A 15,623-nucleotide genomic window follows, 5' to 3' on the forward strand; every position below is an offset into this window, starting at 1 on the left:
TGCCTCTACTCCCACCCCTCCCCTTCCTTATTTACATGAATATTACAAGAATAGGGGGCTGTCTTAAGTTAAACTTCCTGGGCAAGCTAAGTGTTCAGTTGCCTTATTACTTCTCTGGGCGCCTGTGTGGTTTTAGAGAGTGAGGTAGGAAAGGAACAGGTCGCCTTCCGGCGGCTACTTTGTATCACTTCATTGAAACAAGTTCTCTACCGATAAGTCTCTGTCCCCCCCCCCCTTTACTTGGTATTTTCCATATTCTCGCACTTTGACGAGTGCGGGTTTGACTGGTGGGTTCCCGGTTGTATGAAGTGCGAAAGAGTGGAGTTTGTATTGGAAAGAAGAAAGCAACAAGCAGAGGGGAGTTGGGGTTTTGCAGCATGGAATAGCATTGGGAAAGCTGGGGGAAGGGGCTGTTTGCAGTGTGGGATTGGTAAGGCTGTGAAGGGAATAGTATTTGCGGAGGAGGGCGGTGCAGGGGGAGCTGGAGTTTTCGGAAACGGAGGTGGGGAACAGGGTTGAACTTTGCTTTCACACGAGGGAGCAGCATAAAGGGAAGGTTGCCTCTGCTCCAAAGACCAAGGCGAGGAAAGATGTGGCCGTGAAGGGGTGTTGTTGGAAGCTCGTCTCAGATTGGAGGAACGAGAAGAAAAGGGGGGTGTTTTTTTAAAAAGTGGGCTGGAAGGAAGAATTCGGCCGGGGCTGTGTGATTTAGGTGGCGCAACCTCTCCACGAGCTGCAGCTATTGGCGGGCTTCGTAGCTTCTCCCCACTCCCACTTTGCCGGCCCCTTCCGCTGTGACCCCTTCTTACTCAGCTCCGAAGCTCCTTCGGGACTGCGACTGGCGCGAGTTGTTTTGATCGCTTCTCTTCTGTATTTTCGCCGGCCTTCTCCTCACGTGTTTTAACTTCGTTTTTGTGCTTTCTAGGTGCCTCAGGCCGTCACTGCAATGGCTCCTATACGTTCAGGTGAGTTGCTTTGCCCGCGCTTGCAGACGGTTGGGTTGAGGGAAGGATCTGCCTGCGGCATCACCGTCTAGTTGCCCTCGCCCACGGTTCTGTACAGGTAGTACAGCTGGGTGGCAGACTGATCTGTAGACTCACCGTGTAGCTTGTAGGGAAAATGCATTTTCAGTGGTCCCCGTGTTTTTTTCTAGAGGTTTCTACAAGTAGAAAACTAATGTTAATTCTCACTACTGTTTTATACTTGCTAGCAGATTTTTACATGAAGGGACCGTTTACCTTAAGACTCTGTCACTTCATTCTGCATACAATATGTAGATCTGGTACTTGTGGGAGGGAGTTAAATTTTCCAAAATGCTGGCTTTTGTGTTGCCTGGTGAGGTTTTTAAATTCAAATTTCACTTTAACTGCTTCCTTTTTTTGTCTGAAGCTGTGTTAATAACAAAGGCTGACTACATACCATACATTTGAAGCACATGGCTTCCCCCAAATAATCTTGGGAACTGTAGTTTGCCCCTCACAGGTTACAATCCCCAGTATCCTTAGCAAACTACATTTTCTGCCAGTAGGTGGCAATACTAGGGCAGATTCACCATTAAACCTGAGAAGATGAAGAAGAAATTACATTTCCTAGGATTCTTTGGGGGAAGACGTGTTTTTAAATAGATGGTGTGTACACAACCTAAGATGAAGAGTTTAGGACACACACACCCCTTCCGTATGAGAAGCAACGCATGCAAACTCTGATGATTTCACACATCTTTTTCAGATTCTTTTTATATGTGTGTGCTGAGCAAACATTTGTAATTTGCCATTATATGCTGTAAAACAGACATGCAGGTAGTTGTTGCGTGTGATCATCTGCACTCTTTCTATGTAGGAAATGCATGTTATTTGCCCAAGGGCATCTTCATTGTTAATTGAATTGAAGTAGGCATCTGTTGGGACCTGTAAAACAATGTTGCAGTATGAAGTGCTCAGAGTTTGATCCAGCAAAGCAGAGGTTTTAGAGATTTCTTCCCCATTCTTCAAAAGGTTTCCAGTGTAGCTTTTTAAAAAATATATATGTACGATAAAACAACCATTAAAGCAGTATAAAAGAACAGAATAAAACCAGCTGGCAGAAATAAAAATAAACACTAAGGGGAGTAAGAGGAATGTACAAAGGATGAAAAACAAGAATTATATGCCTGGAAATAAAAAAGGGTCTCTGATGCTGAAATGGCATCCAAGTGAGCACCCTGAAGAGAGCATTTTGCAGTTGGGTCATCAGCCAAGTAGGCCCTTTCCTCTGTAGCCACCCTTCATAAATCAGATGTCAGGGAAATCTGAAGGAGGTCTCCATTGAAGATTTAACTCAGTTTCTAGAATTGAGTCTGGTAATAAGCTGGGAACCAATGTAGTTGGCAAAGCACACACATAACGTGACCATAACACCAACTGCCAGCTAGCAGACTTGCAGCCATAATTTGAATGAGTTATAGTTTTCAAACTGTCTTTGGAAGTAGCCCCACAAAAAATGCATTCTATCTGAAGCTCACTTGCATGCTTTATAAGCAAGATCTGCCAAGAACTTGCTCCATGCGACTTTTATTGGCCTCTAATATATATCTGAACAGGGTGGTTCATGACAGATGCTCTTGGAGGTCACTGATTCATAGGGTTGCCATAAGTCGTAATCGACTTGAAGGCACATAACAACAGCAACAATATATATCATCGTTATCATTTTGAGTACTGTATTTGAAAACTGAGTGCAGCTAGCCTTACAGCGAAACTCGCGTGTATGTTAGTTGAAGTGTGATCCTTGCAATCCAATTTGCATCTGTCTTATTATAACAATTTTTTTAATTGCTGTCTGTGGAGAGACTGAGGTTGCAGTCCTGTAAACACTTACATGGCAGTAAAATCCACTGAATACAGTGGAAGTTACTTCTGAGTAAACATTCATAGGGTTGGATGGTGAAGGATTGTAATCTGTAAGATAATGCTAAATTTTCTAAATATATGGGACAACCAAAAGCGGTTTTCCAAACCTAACAATTCAAAATACATCTTTCCATTACCTTCCAGAACTTAAACTTGGCAAAAAAATTAATGAGGGGAAAACAAAAGAAGTCTATGAACTGCCAAATCTCCCAGGATGTGTCCTGCTTCAGTCAAAAGACCAGATAACAGCTGGCAATGCAGCTAGGAGGGATCTCATGGAAGGGAAGGCTGCAATCTCAAATACAACAACAAGTTGTGTGTTTCAGGTGCTCCAGGAAGCAGGTAAGTAGTGGAAATCATGGGGCTGCCTTGGGGAAAACAAAACTGATTGGCAAGGGATTTAAAGTAGTAAAACCATAATACAATAATTATGAGGTTACTTTTCTTTTTAGAGCAACTTATGAGTATGTCCTTCGCCTGGCAAGATGAGAGCTAAAATGTGTTAAGTAATATTCTGACCATTTAGGGTAGATTACAATACCAACATTTCTGCAGAAAATTGCCCATGTAAAAATATTAAGGTTACTTCTCAGAGATGGGTTACATGCAGGGTTGATAAAAATCAATGATCTCTTCTTTTTAAAAAAATGGATTTTTAAAATTTAGTTTAATTTAAATTTAAATTCAGATTTCAAAATTTTCTTAAAACAGTAAAAAAAGAGCCTAGGTCAAAGATATCATGAATACTAATTATATAACTTCTAATTATATTCTATGAATATGTTAACAGCAGTTTATGGAGATGGGAGATAAGCTGATCAGTCTGATTCTGCAGGTAGTGTACATGAAGTGCAGGGTCTCCCTGTGTCCCTCTCTCAATGCCTTGCCTCTCTAAGTGCAAAGATAAAGTCGGTGAATTGAGAATTTGGGGAGATGGAGTTGATCTGAACAAGGAGGAGACCACTGAAGTGGTAATCCAGCTCTTAACAGCAGTAGCCTCTTCTATAGGTGTAGAGAGAATTTTTTCCGTTTCACTGAAAAATGAAATGGTCTGCCTTCAAGTCAGTTCCGACTTATGGGCAACCCTATGAATAGGGTTTTCATGGTAAGCAGTATTCAGAGGGCTTTTACCATTGCCTCCCTCTGAGGCTGAGAGGCAGTGACTGGCCCAAGGTCACCCAGTGAGCTTCATGGCTGTGTGGGGATTCGAACCCTGGTCTAATTCATTCTAAATTGAGAAATAAATTGGGAACTGAAAAAGAAGGAAAGTTTGTATTTCTTTTCCAGACAATGAACAAGGAAGAGAAAGGTGAAGAAGACTTGAGTTAACTGTACCACCCAATATTTTAAGTTTCTCACGTTGATTTGGTTGAAATTGCCCAAATTTTATTTTTAAAGAACTTTACATTTATCTAAAAACTGAAATAGTTAACCATTCAAAAATTAATGAGCATGTTTTGTTAATGTTGTTTGTTGTTGTTGTTTGTTTGGTCTTCTGGTTAGTTTTCTTTTTCAACAATCTTATTAGTACAATTTAAAAGCCTGTTTGGTGGTGATTCTGACGCGTCATGACAAAAATATGATTAATTGAAGAGTTGGTGCTGGTTCATCTCCTGAATGACCTCATCAGTTCATTCTGCTTTAGCGCTAAAATGACCATTTTTGATTAAAATTAATCTAAAACAATTTCAATAATTGTGTAGCTATCTTCGAATGAAGCCTACATCTCTGAATAGGTATTAAGGTTATATTAAAACAATGGTATACTCCTCTAAAAAAGATGATTAAATAGAATCTTCCTCACTAGTGATTTAAACTGTGATTTAAATAATTAAAATAGAGTCCTTCAGAGAAGCGATTTAAATCATTATTTAAATAAAATAAACCCTGGTAACATGGAATAATTGTGTCCTCTCGTACCACTGATGACATTTAGAGACCTTAATGAAAACTCAGGCAGTAAGATTTAACATATTACTACACTATCGTGGCCAAATCAATTTTAAAAACTCTGCATTGGTTGTTCTAAAATGAACTCAACCCTGACAGCATTTATAGGGCATTTCAAGTGCTCAGAGCATTTCACATACATTAAGCCTTACAAACATACTAGAAGGTAGACCGGCATTATCCAATATTGCAAATGGGGAGAAGGCAGAGGCTAAGAGAGGGAATGGTTTAGGGCTACCAAATGAGCTCTCGGCTGAGTTGAAAATTAAACCAGAGCCTTTGCTGCAGGTGAGACTGAAGTGCAAGTGAACATCTGCTCACACATTGAGGCCTCTCTTCCCCTTTACATGCACCCCCATAATCTGGAGGGTTGACCAAGTCTCTAGAGCACATTTTAGGGCCACACATGGGGTTGAAGCAGGAGAAGAGAAACTGGACGTTTCCATTGCACAAGCAGATTCCTGTTGCACAAGTGGGTGGGCTGGTCTGTAAAATCATTCTTTCATGCATGTGTTGATTATTCTGAAGAACGTGGGCCGTGTTCCAAACTTTCTGTCTGCAGTCAAGACCAGGAGCTTGGTATTAGAGCCTTAATGTATTAAAAATTGTAAGCCAAAGAATATGCCCTGCAGGCTATAGATTACCCCAAAGTTAGCATTTCTAATGAAACTTACCTATTTTATTAGAACAAGTTTTCAAACTTGCTTCATGTCAGCATTTTATGAAGAAATCTTGGTCTAAAATAAGCTCTTTGGTTTAAAAATTAACTTTTCTAGAGCCCTTTCTTCTATTTCAAAGTGTACCCCTACGAATTGTGGTAACTTTACTGATTTAAACATTACCTACCTTGTGAAGGCAAGAATGTAATGCTGTGCTCCCCAAACATGTGATGGTAGACCTTTTAAGAGGAGGATGCTGTATAAATTGCTTCATTTAATCTCTCCCCCCCCCTGCTATTCCTCTAAGGAATTTAGGACAGCATATATGGTCATTCCCCCTCCAATTTTATCCTTACAACAAAACTGTGAGATTAAACTGAAATATCACTGGCCCAAGGTCAGCTAGTGAACTTTGTTGCTGAGTGAACATTTGAATCCCGGTCTTACCCAACCGAAGTCCAACACTGGCTACCCTGGCTCTCAAGCTTTGTTTACCATACTATCTGCTCCTTCTCAAATATCCATGACACTGGGATATCTTCCTGCTGTCTTGGTCCTTGACAGTAACACATTTGAATTCAGAGAGCCATAGTGGTTGCCAAACATTTTGTATTAACTTGCATAGAATGCTGACATTGCAATCATATGTATGCGTATCTGGAAGTAAGCCCCATTGACACATGCGCTTCTGAGTAAATATGCTTGAGCTTGCAGTATAAAATCCACTTAGTTTTAAACCATATGTAACTGTATTGTTGATACTAGTGGCAAATAACAAAACTACATACATTAGGGAAATATAAAGATTCAGCTATTTTGTTAGAATATTTTAAAACACGTTTATCATGGTTTCTGTATATTTAAACCCTAAATGATAATTGCATAAAAATTCCTAGGTCTACCGCTCCTTTCCAGTATACAGAAGTTTCCTACCTGATAACATGAAGGCAATTACTACTCTCCACAGACAGGGTTCAAGATTATTTACAAGCCTGAAATAAACTGATATCTCCTGTTTAGAGCATAAGGGTCAAACTGCATATCACATTAAAGACATGTTTAATACCATGCTTGGGATCTACCATTCCTCTGTCTTCATAAAATGCAGCTGTGTGGGCCCTGATCCAGATCACAGCACAGAGGTTGATAATTTAACTCTTCTTACCTGCACTAATTTCCTCCTCAAAATTGAGCCTCCCACCTGCTATTTCCTCCTTATCTCTATAGTATTTGCCCTCAAAGCAGCAACTTTTCTCTGTATGCTTCTGCTGTCAATTTTGTGCAGGCTTGTGCCAAACATCTGAAATGTGCTTTCTATGTTAGAAGTATATAGATTGTTTTGTTCAACACTCTTAATTCAAAGTCTTTTTTTTTTAGGCATTAAAACTGCTTTTGTGAGAAAACATAGTGACACCGCATTTATAGCTGCTCACTGTGAAATGATTCCAATTGAATGGGTTTGCAGAAGAATTGCTACAGGTTCTTTCCTGAAACGGAACCCTGGGGTCAAGGAAGGCTACCGCTTTTACCCACCTAAAATTGAGATGTTTTATAAGGTGAGGAATACAGATATGATCTGTCTCTAGTGGTGGTCATGTGATATCATTTAGCCAATGTGAACTGGTTCTAGTATCCTTTTTGGAAAGCCTGAAGCCTAGGCTCATCCTTGCACTTAGTAAAACTGAACTTCCCAAGATAAACCTCCCCAAGAAACATACTCCTTTGGAGAGGGAGAGCAAGATAATGAATAAATAATGTATTTGTCTGTTCATACTGCTGTCATAGTCGGAATGTAATCATTCTGTCAGTGGCTTTTATTCTGAGATACATAAATCTTTTGACAAATACAGAATTTGGTCTAAATAAATTTGTTGATACATCAGGTATTTGGAAAATAATGTATTTGTGTAAATAACGCCTGAACAATTTCCAATTCTTTTCCATCAAAATGGAAAAATTAAGTTGATTCTTGAAATGGAGTGCTGGTTGCCTGGTGAAAATGTAAAACTATTCTAATTAACATTTGCTGCTTGTTTCCCAGGATGATGCAGCAAATGATCCACAGTGGTCTGAAGAGCAACTCATTGAAGCTAAGTGGAAGCTGGCTGGCCTTGAAATTGAACAAACTGAAGTTGACATTATGGCCCAATCTACTCGAGCTATTTTTGAAATACTTGAAAAAGCATGGCAGCCCTTGAACTGTACTTTAGTGGACCTGAAGGTATAAAGAAGTGATCTTAATGCATGTCTCAGTTTTGAAAGCAGCAATAAAATTGCTGTGTTCAACTTTTTGTCTCTCTCTTTGGGACATTATTAGGTTGAGTTTGGAGTCAGTGTAGCTACAAAAGAAATAGTTCTCGCTGATGTCATTGATAATGATTCTTGGAGATTGTGGCCATCTGGAGACAGAAAACAGCAGAAAGACAAACAGGTAATTCTATGCTCTTGATTTCTTTAGTGCTACTATTAAGCCAGTATTGCAGTATTTCAGAAAGGTGGCTGCGTATAACCACCTATATTCTCTTGAGCTTCCATCTTTTTATCCACCACTGTGTTGTTGACACTCTGCTTGTAGCTTCACAGCCTCGAGTGCTCTAGCTATGATGACGGGAGGCTGAGGCCTTCCCATACTTTGGCCTCTAAGGCACAAGGTTACAGAGTGCAAGGTACTCTGCATAGGGCCAGGATAGACAGCCCTGTATGTAGCCTCTGTGGGGCCAGGCTGCACTATTGAAAATACACTAGACACTTGTCTTCCAGACGTATTTAAAGCTAGAAAGGAGAGTGAAGACACCACGATTCTGTTCTCACAATCAGGGCCGGTTCTAAAGGGCGGCCAGGTGGGGCACTGGCCCAAGGGTCCCTGAGGGGCCCCTTTGCTCCCCTACCACGAATCGCACGTCGAGAGCTTCGGAGTGCCCGCCATTCCCTTGCTTAACCTAACTAGTTCTGCGGTTGCACACGCAGCACTGCCCTTAACAAAGATGGTGACTGAGGTTTCCCTAAGGGGCTGAAGCCTCTGCCGCTATCTTGGCTGATGGTACACATGCGTGCTGTGCATGCATCCCTGCCATGAACTAAGATGGCAGCAGAGGCTTCAGCCCCTTAGGGAAACCTCAGCTGCCATCTTTGTTAAGGGTAGCGCTGTGTATGCAATCGCAGGACAGCTGAGAAAGGTAGGTTAAGCAAGGGAATGGCAGGGCGTGCAATCCGCGGCAGTGATCCTGCCACGAATCACGGAAGGGGAGTGCCGGGGCAGACTTGTGCCCAAGGGCCCCAGCATGTCTGGAGCCGGCCCTGCTAACAATAAGAGAAATTCATGTGCTTGGTTGCTAACTGTAAACTGGCTTATTGTGTTTTGGCACAATCTTTTAAAACTGCTAATCTTGCTCTGGTGAGAAACACAGACATTACCTGTGGCACATATTACAAACTGAATTGGATGTTAATCCAGTCCTAGCTTCAAATACACTGAGATTCTGAATTTCAACTCACCTTGCGTTCGTTCGGCTGAACAGGCATTTCAGTTCTGTTCTAACACTAAACATTTAGATACTCTCAATTCCTAACATAACTTCAATGGGGAGAGAATATAGGAAGTCAGCTGCTTTCTCCCAACTTAGGAGGCAAGGGTTTCATTTATACTGGGCAGAGGTGAAGGGGCATCCACTAGAGTCCAGGCCCATCCCTGCATTACAAATGGGAGCTTCTAAGTCACCGGAAACACAGGTGGAGATAATATTTATGTAGCACTACCACTGTCCATAATGCTTTTTAGATTATTACAGATCCCTTAGGAGGTTACAGTCTGAAATTTGACACGGGGAAGGAAGGGGAAACAATTTATGGTGGTTTGTTATATGCGCTTTGCTTAGTTATAGGCTGAGGTACAGTATGACATGATAAATTAAAACTAGGGGACTAGTTTAATAGACTCCCAAGTTGGGGCCTCTTTGTAAATGTTACTTAGATACCTTCTTAACCCTCTATTTTAAAACCACTGCAGTGTTATTTTGAGACCTATGGTAGGGAGCTTTATTTTAGCAGAATTAGTCTACTGTGGCCAAAGTAGTTCTTGTTTCTACTGGTTTAAAATGTCTGTTCTAGAAAATGGTTCAAATCAGCCACAAGAAACACTTGAGAAAATGGCTAATTTCAGTAGCTAAACTTGAAGATACATATTAATGTACTAGATGTGTACAATGTGATGCATGATGATCTTGCGTCACAGAGCTGTTGGCAGTTTACCTTAGCATTTTCAGACTATTAACCTCATCCTCTTTATTCTCTCATTCATATGCATGAATGATTGACAACATGCTTCACATCTCATGATGACAAATTGTAGAAAGCACATTTGGTCCTGTGCTACTTGTCAACATTTGGCCTCTCTGCCTCTTCCATCTATCTTGATGCTGTGAGCTCACTGAAATCATAGTGGGCCTGAACAAGTATATCTGCTGTGATATCATACAGATCTTCCAGCACATAAGCCCTAGTATCTGAGTATGAAGGCAAACTTGGGAAATCTCACAATTCGAATTAGGTAAACCCATGAGCAACTGTTAGACTGTATTGTTGCTTGCACATAGTGGATTTTGATCTTCAGTCATACTTGCTACCTAAGTTGATATGAAACAGATAACTGTGAGTTTGCATACTCAATGTTTTTGTTTTAGTCTTACCGAGATCTCAAAGAAGTGACTCCTGAGGCACTGCAGATGGTGAAGAGAAACTTCGAATGGGTGGCTGAAAAAGTGGAGGTATTGGCATCAACCTACATGAAACAAATAATGCTCTTTTGCCTGTTTCTAGTACTTTAAATTATCCTTTGAATTTCCTTTCTGCTAGTTGCTGCTGAAACCACAGAGCCAAGGCAGAGTGGTTGTGTTAATGGGCTCAACTTCAGATCTTGGTCACTGTGAAAAAATCAAAAAAGCTTGTGGCAACTTTGGCATTCTTTGTGAATTACGAGTGACCTCTGCTCACAAAGGACCAGATGAAACACTGAGGATCAAAGCTGAATATGAAGGTAAAACTGATTTTTATTTAAACCTAAGATGATATTCAATGTTAGTCGTACTCAAAACAGACTCATTGAGTCTGTTAAGTCCACTGATTTCACGGTGTAAACTGATTATAACTAGCACTGAATATCATCCCTAATTAAACAGTTTCCTGAAACAAGGACAGCCCCCCACCCCCATATCTCAAAATATTATTTCAACAGAAAAATAGTTTGAGAGGATCAATTAGCTTTTCTAAAGGCATGTGTGTAGTACTTGATACTTTATTTATGTCAATTATCAGGTGATGGAATTCCTACAGTGTTTGTAGCAGTTGCTGGAAGAAGCAATGGCCTAGGTCCTGTGATGTCTGGAAACACTGCGTATCCAGTTGTAAACTGTCCTCCACTCTCGACAGATTGGGGTGCCCAGGATATATGGTCATCTCTGAGATTGCCCAGCGGTAAGTCCCTGTCCTTGAATACCGGAACAAATAGTTCATTTTCAGAGAGGCGGTACATATTTCAAGGCCAAATCATAGCCATGCTATTGCTTATACGTATGATCAAAATAATTTATTCCAGTTCTAAAGTGCAATCAAACACAATTTTGTATGTTGTGTACTGCCTTGATACATTTTATGAAAGTGTGGATTATAAATATTTCAGTAAATAAACACAGCTTACTTCAAAGTAAGCATGCATAGGATCACATCCTAAGGCTAATTTTTGGCTTGATGGATTACATCATCCTTGATTTTTAATTTTTTTTAACTGTTCTTAATATTGGATTTTAAATTGTTGTAACACGCTCTAGGACCTGCTGGTGAAGGGTGGGTAATATGTGCAATGTTGGCTGGGACTGATGAAAGCTGGGGGTCCCAACAACATCTGGAGAACCACAGGTTAACCAACCTTGGCTGAAATTTCTGAGGATGTATGAAGTATTTCATGCTTGCATGAAATTCCACTTCAATATGCATGTTATGTTCTATCTGGTACCAAACACATGGGCTTAGAATACTCTGCTTAGACTCCTAAAACAATGTTAATAAAGTGTATCTGCTTAATTCTGTATACAGTTTATGGCTTGTGCTGAGAAGTAGTTGGAATCTGGAAAGAAAAAATAGGGTAAGCCGCAGGTATGATCTGTTGGGGAGAACTATGAGGATTCAAAACATCCTTGAAAAATGGAAAAGTCTTCTGTTCTGCATTACACTAGTCTCTAGGTGCACTATACACCCCATAACTTAAAACAATGCAAAACTGTTCTTCATAGCTTAGACCAGGGAAAGTATGAGTGATGTAGCACTGACCTCTAGTGGCTGGAAATCTGTCTTCCTCTCAAACCTACATTTCTGAGGTCTGGTTATAATTTGAAAAGTCTGGGTTGAGTTTTAGTATGGTAACTGCATTTGCCTGCAGTCATATATGGATAACAGTAAAATCTGTAATAAGGCTAGAACTCTCCTTTTTTATTTTTAAACAGGTCTTGGCTGTTCTACAATTCTTTCACCTGAAGGTGCTGCCCAGTTTGCTGCTCAGATTTTTGGGCTGAATAACCACTTAGTGTGGGCTAAGTTGCGGTCAAGTATGTTGAATACATGGATCTCCCTCAAGCAGGCCGACAAAAAGATGAGAGAATGCAATTTATAAATAGCTTCTTCAGCCATTGCTCTGCCAGCCACCAGAACATGTTGGTATATCATTTCTAATACAATAACTCTCACCTAATAGGAAATTCTTCCCATATTTCTTTTATCATAAAGAGATGAATCTGCAGATGATCCTTTGTTCCAAGCACACGAAAGCTAATCTCTAACTTTTAGAAACCAGTAGAACTTCACAAAAGTTATCATTATTTCTGTAGAATAGTTCTTACTGATCCATTTTGATATCTTATTAAACAGAACTGGTTACCTGTATAGAGCCGGAATCCTGTACAGTGTGTGCCCACTTGTTAATTCTCAAAAGTTTTTACTAAAAAGTTAGCAATAATGACCATCTTAACTTAGATTCTAATTAAGACGTTGTTCTGAGTTGTAGTCTGGCATTGTTGTAACATAGGGAAGGTTAGCTATTGTTTCAATATGATATTGTGAAATCTATATTGAGGGAGAAAGTTTTAACAAATGGGAATAAAAACAACTTTCACTAGTGATACTTCTATCTTAGTAGTACTGTAAACTGAGTAGGAAAATAGTTGTCAAGTATACAGTGTAACACACAAATATGAAACACTTTATGGTGATTTTTTAAAAAGTGATGCCAAACTACTTGAACTATGAAGAAAAGACTGGTTTTCTCTCTATGGTTTGCCTTCATCAGCTTATGCTATATATATGTCCATTATCCTTCTGAAGAGTTCCATTTTGGGCATTTATACTCTGCTTTGATTGTGTTAGAAAGTGGCTTTTTTATTTTGGAAGGTGGGCAGGAGGAGAATATAGAAGTGTCCCAATTGCTTACTTACAGCAGTTGTGATCAATTAGTGCCATTTGGAGTACAGGTAGGTTCACAACACAACATGCCTGCCAAAAATGATAAAACAGTGGGAAAGGATCTACCCAACATGTAAAAAGTATGAAGTTTGGCATCAGCTTCAGTTTTGTTTATACTTGCATATTCATCTCACACTGATTGCATCATGAGAACATGCTCTCACAGAGCTTTCATATTGTTCAAATGACTTTCAGTGGAAATAGCTGAAATACAGGGCCTTCCTTGCAAAAGTAATCAGACCCTTGACCCATGCTCTCATATTACTGAATTACAAATGGTACATTGTAATTTCATTTTGTATGATATTTTATTTTGAAACACAAACTCAATTATTGTAAGGTGACATTGGTTTTGTTTCGAAATGTTTGTAAGAAACAAAAAACTGAAACATTGCTTGCATAAGTATTCAACCCTCACACATTAATATTTGGTAGAGCCACCTTTTGTTGCAATAACAGCTTTAAGTCTTTGGGTGTAGGTATATACCAGCTTTGCACGCAGTGTTGGAGGGATTTTGGCTCATTCTTCTTGGCAGATTCGTTCCAGGTCATTCAAGTTGGTTGGATATCACTGGTGGACCGCAGTTTTCAAAGAGAGGCACAGATTCTCTGGAATTGAGATCAGGACTTTGATTGGGCCACTGTAGCACATTTACCTTTTTGTTCTTGAGCCACTCCAATGTTGCTTTGGATCATTGTCCTGCTGAAGTGAATTTCTTCCCAAGCTTGTTTTTTAGTGGAGCAGGTTCTCTTGCTGTATTTCCCTGTATTTTGCTCCATCAATTCTTCCTTAACAAGATGCCTAGTCTCTACTAATGAGAAGCATCCCCACAGTATGATGCTGCCACCATCATACTTCACTGTAGGGATGGTGTGTCTTGAGGCATGGGTAGTGTTAGGTTTGTGCCACACACAGTGCTTTGAGTTTTGGCCAAAAAGCTCGATCTTGGTCTCATCTGATCACAAAACCTTTTCCCCACATTGCAGCTGGGGCACACTCATGCTTTCTGGCAAACTCCAGACGTGCTTTCATTTGGTACTTCTTGAATAACGGCTTCTTTCTTGCCGCCCTCCCATACAGGCGTGTTATGCAGAGCTCTTGATATGGTTGACTGGTGCACCATTACTCCACTCCCAACCACTGAACTCTGTAGCTCCTTCAAAGTGATTGTTGGCCTCTCTGTGGCTTCTCTCACAAGTCCCCTCTTTGTTCGAGCACTGAGTTTGAGGGACGGCTGTTTCCTGGCAGTGCGTGGGTGGTGTGATGCAGCTTCCACTTGATTATTGATCCAACTGTGCTCACTGGGATATCTAAACACTTGGATATTATTTTGTACCCTTTTCCTAATCTATGCATTTGTATTACATTATCTCTCACTTCTGTAGAATGCTCTTTGGTCTTCATTTTCCTTCAGATCCACAGCCTGACCAATGATCCTTCAACAGTGAGATGTTTATCCTGACAATGTGACAGCAACTTTAATGGTTCACAGGTGGGAGGCAATGATAAGGTAATTGTGTCCTCTATAGGGCAGTTTCTTTCATCTGTGTAAACTGGGAGCTTCCACAGCACATGATTTGAATACTTACGCAAGCAACATGTTTCAGTTTTGTTTCTTACAAACATTTCCCAACATAAAACCAATGTCACTTTACAATAATCAGTTTTGAGTTTAAGGGTTTCAAAATAAAATATACAGAACAAAAATACAATTTATACCATTTATAATTCAGTAATATGAGCATTGGTCAGGGGTCTGATTACTTTTCCAAGGCACTGTTTTACTTAGATGTCAAATACTTTATTCACAACTATTCTTTTTGGATAGAATGGAATTTTGTTCAGTTACTGTGACTGTTTGTTGGGGTTCTCGTGCAACAGGAATACAGAAAACAATGTTAATTCCCCCCCACTGCCCTAGGACAGGCAAGGGTGCATGGTATTATATTTATTGCCTGCCCTTCACTATTAGGGCCCAGAGCAGGTTACAGAAATTTAAAATACAGTATTAGAAACCATTAAACTACATTACATTCACAGGAATAGAGGCATGTCCTGAAAATATACATCTCAGGTGCTGAAGTCCAGGGTAAAGAAGTGTGTCTGTAGCACTCACTGAAACATATATAGTTAAAATTCCAGACTCACCTCTGTAGGGGGAGAATTCCACAACTTGGGGGTGCCACAGGGAAAGCCCTCCCTGGGTTACCATTCCCCAAATTTCTGAGGGTGGTGGAACTACCATGAAGGCCCCGTCTGCTGATCTTAACAGCTGAGAGGGTCTTTAGGAAAGGGGATGGGTCTCTGAAGTTATTTAGGGCTTTACACACTGACATGAACCCCTTTAATGGAACCTGGAAATGAACTGGTAACTAATGCAACTTGTTTTAGAACAAGGGTTACATGAGTTTTCCCAGCAGAATGCAAGTTGCCTACAGTGGGTTAACTGTCCTCTTACTTGCCTTAGGCAGGAAATCATGTGACTGAATTTTAGTACTTCCTCTATCCTTCCTCTTTCAGTTTTAGTTTCCTTCTCCTGAGCAGCACTGATTTTCCCCCTGTCTAGTGCTCAACTAACTTTTCCTCTTTCTCCCTTATTGACCCTGTTAACAGTAGTTT

At 40.2% G+C, this 15,623-nt stretch overlaps 1 protein-coding gene across 2 annotated transcripts; it reads left to right on the forward strand.

Moving 5' to 3' along the window:
• Positions 1-36: 36 nt before the first annotated feature.
• Positions 37-12,663, forward strand: PAICS (phosphoribosylaminoimidazole carboxylase and phosphoribosylaminoimidazolesuccinocarboxamide synthase). 2 transcript variants are annotated; one of them, XM_061584077.1, is made up of 10 exons: positions 37-144; positions 926-965; positions 3,033-3,230; positions 6,875-7,053; positions 7,539-7,718; positions 7,815-7,928; positions 10,177-10,260; positions 10,349-10,529; positions 10,808-10,966; positions 11,992-12,663. In XM_061584077.1, exons 2-10 carry the CDS (start codon positions 947-949, stop codon positions 12,156-12,158), a joined length of 1,281 nt encoding a protein of 426 aa, XP_061440061.1. In that variant the 5' UTR covers positions 37-144; positions 926-946; the 3' UTR covers positions 12,159-12,663. The 2 variants fall into 2 exon arrangements, with proteins under 2 accessions (XP_061440061.1, XP_061440060.1); XM_061584076.1 differs by lacking the exon at positions 37-144 and having other exon boundaries at positions 734-965.
• Positions 12,664-15,623: the final 2,960 nt, after the last annotated feature.

The sequence above is a fragment of the Rhineura floridana genome, chromosome 9, assembly GCF_030035675.1.
Source record: "Rhineura floridana isolate rRhiFlo1 chromosome 9, rRhiFlo1.hap2, whole genome shotgun sequence".
Lineage (NCBI taxonomy): Eukaryota > Metazoa > Chordata > Lepidosauria > Squamata > Rhineuridae > Rhineura > Rhineura floridana.

Bases quoted from the DNA above. Each gene is read 5' to 3' on its own strand.
- PAICS (XM_061584077.1), top strand. The intron at 7,929-10,176 runs GTAATTCTATGC...TTTTTGTTTTAG, and splicing joins AACAGCAGAAAGACAAACAG to TCTTACCGAGATCTCAAAGA. The intron at 10,530-10,807 runs GTAAAACTGATT...GTCAATTATCAG, and splicing joins GATCAAAGCTGAATATGAAG to GTGATGGAATTCCTACAGTG.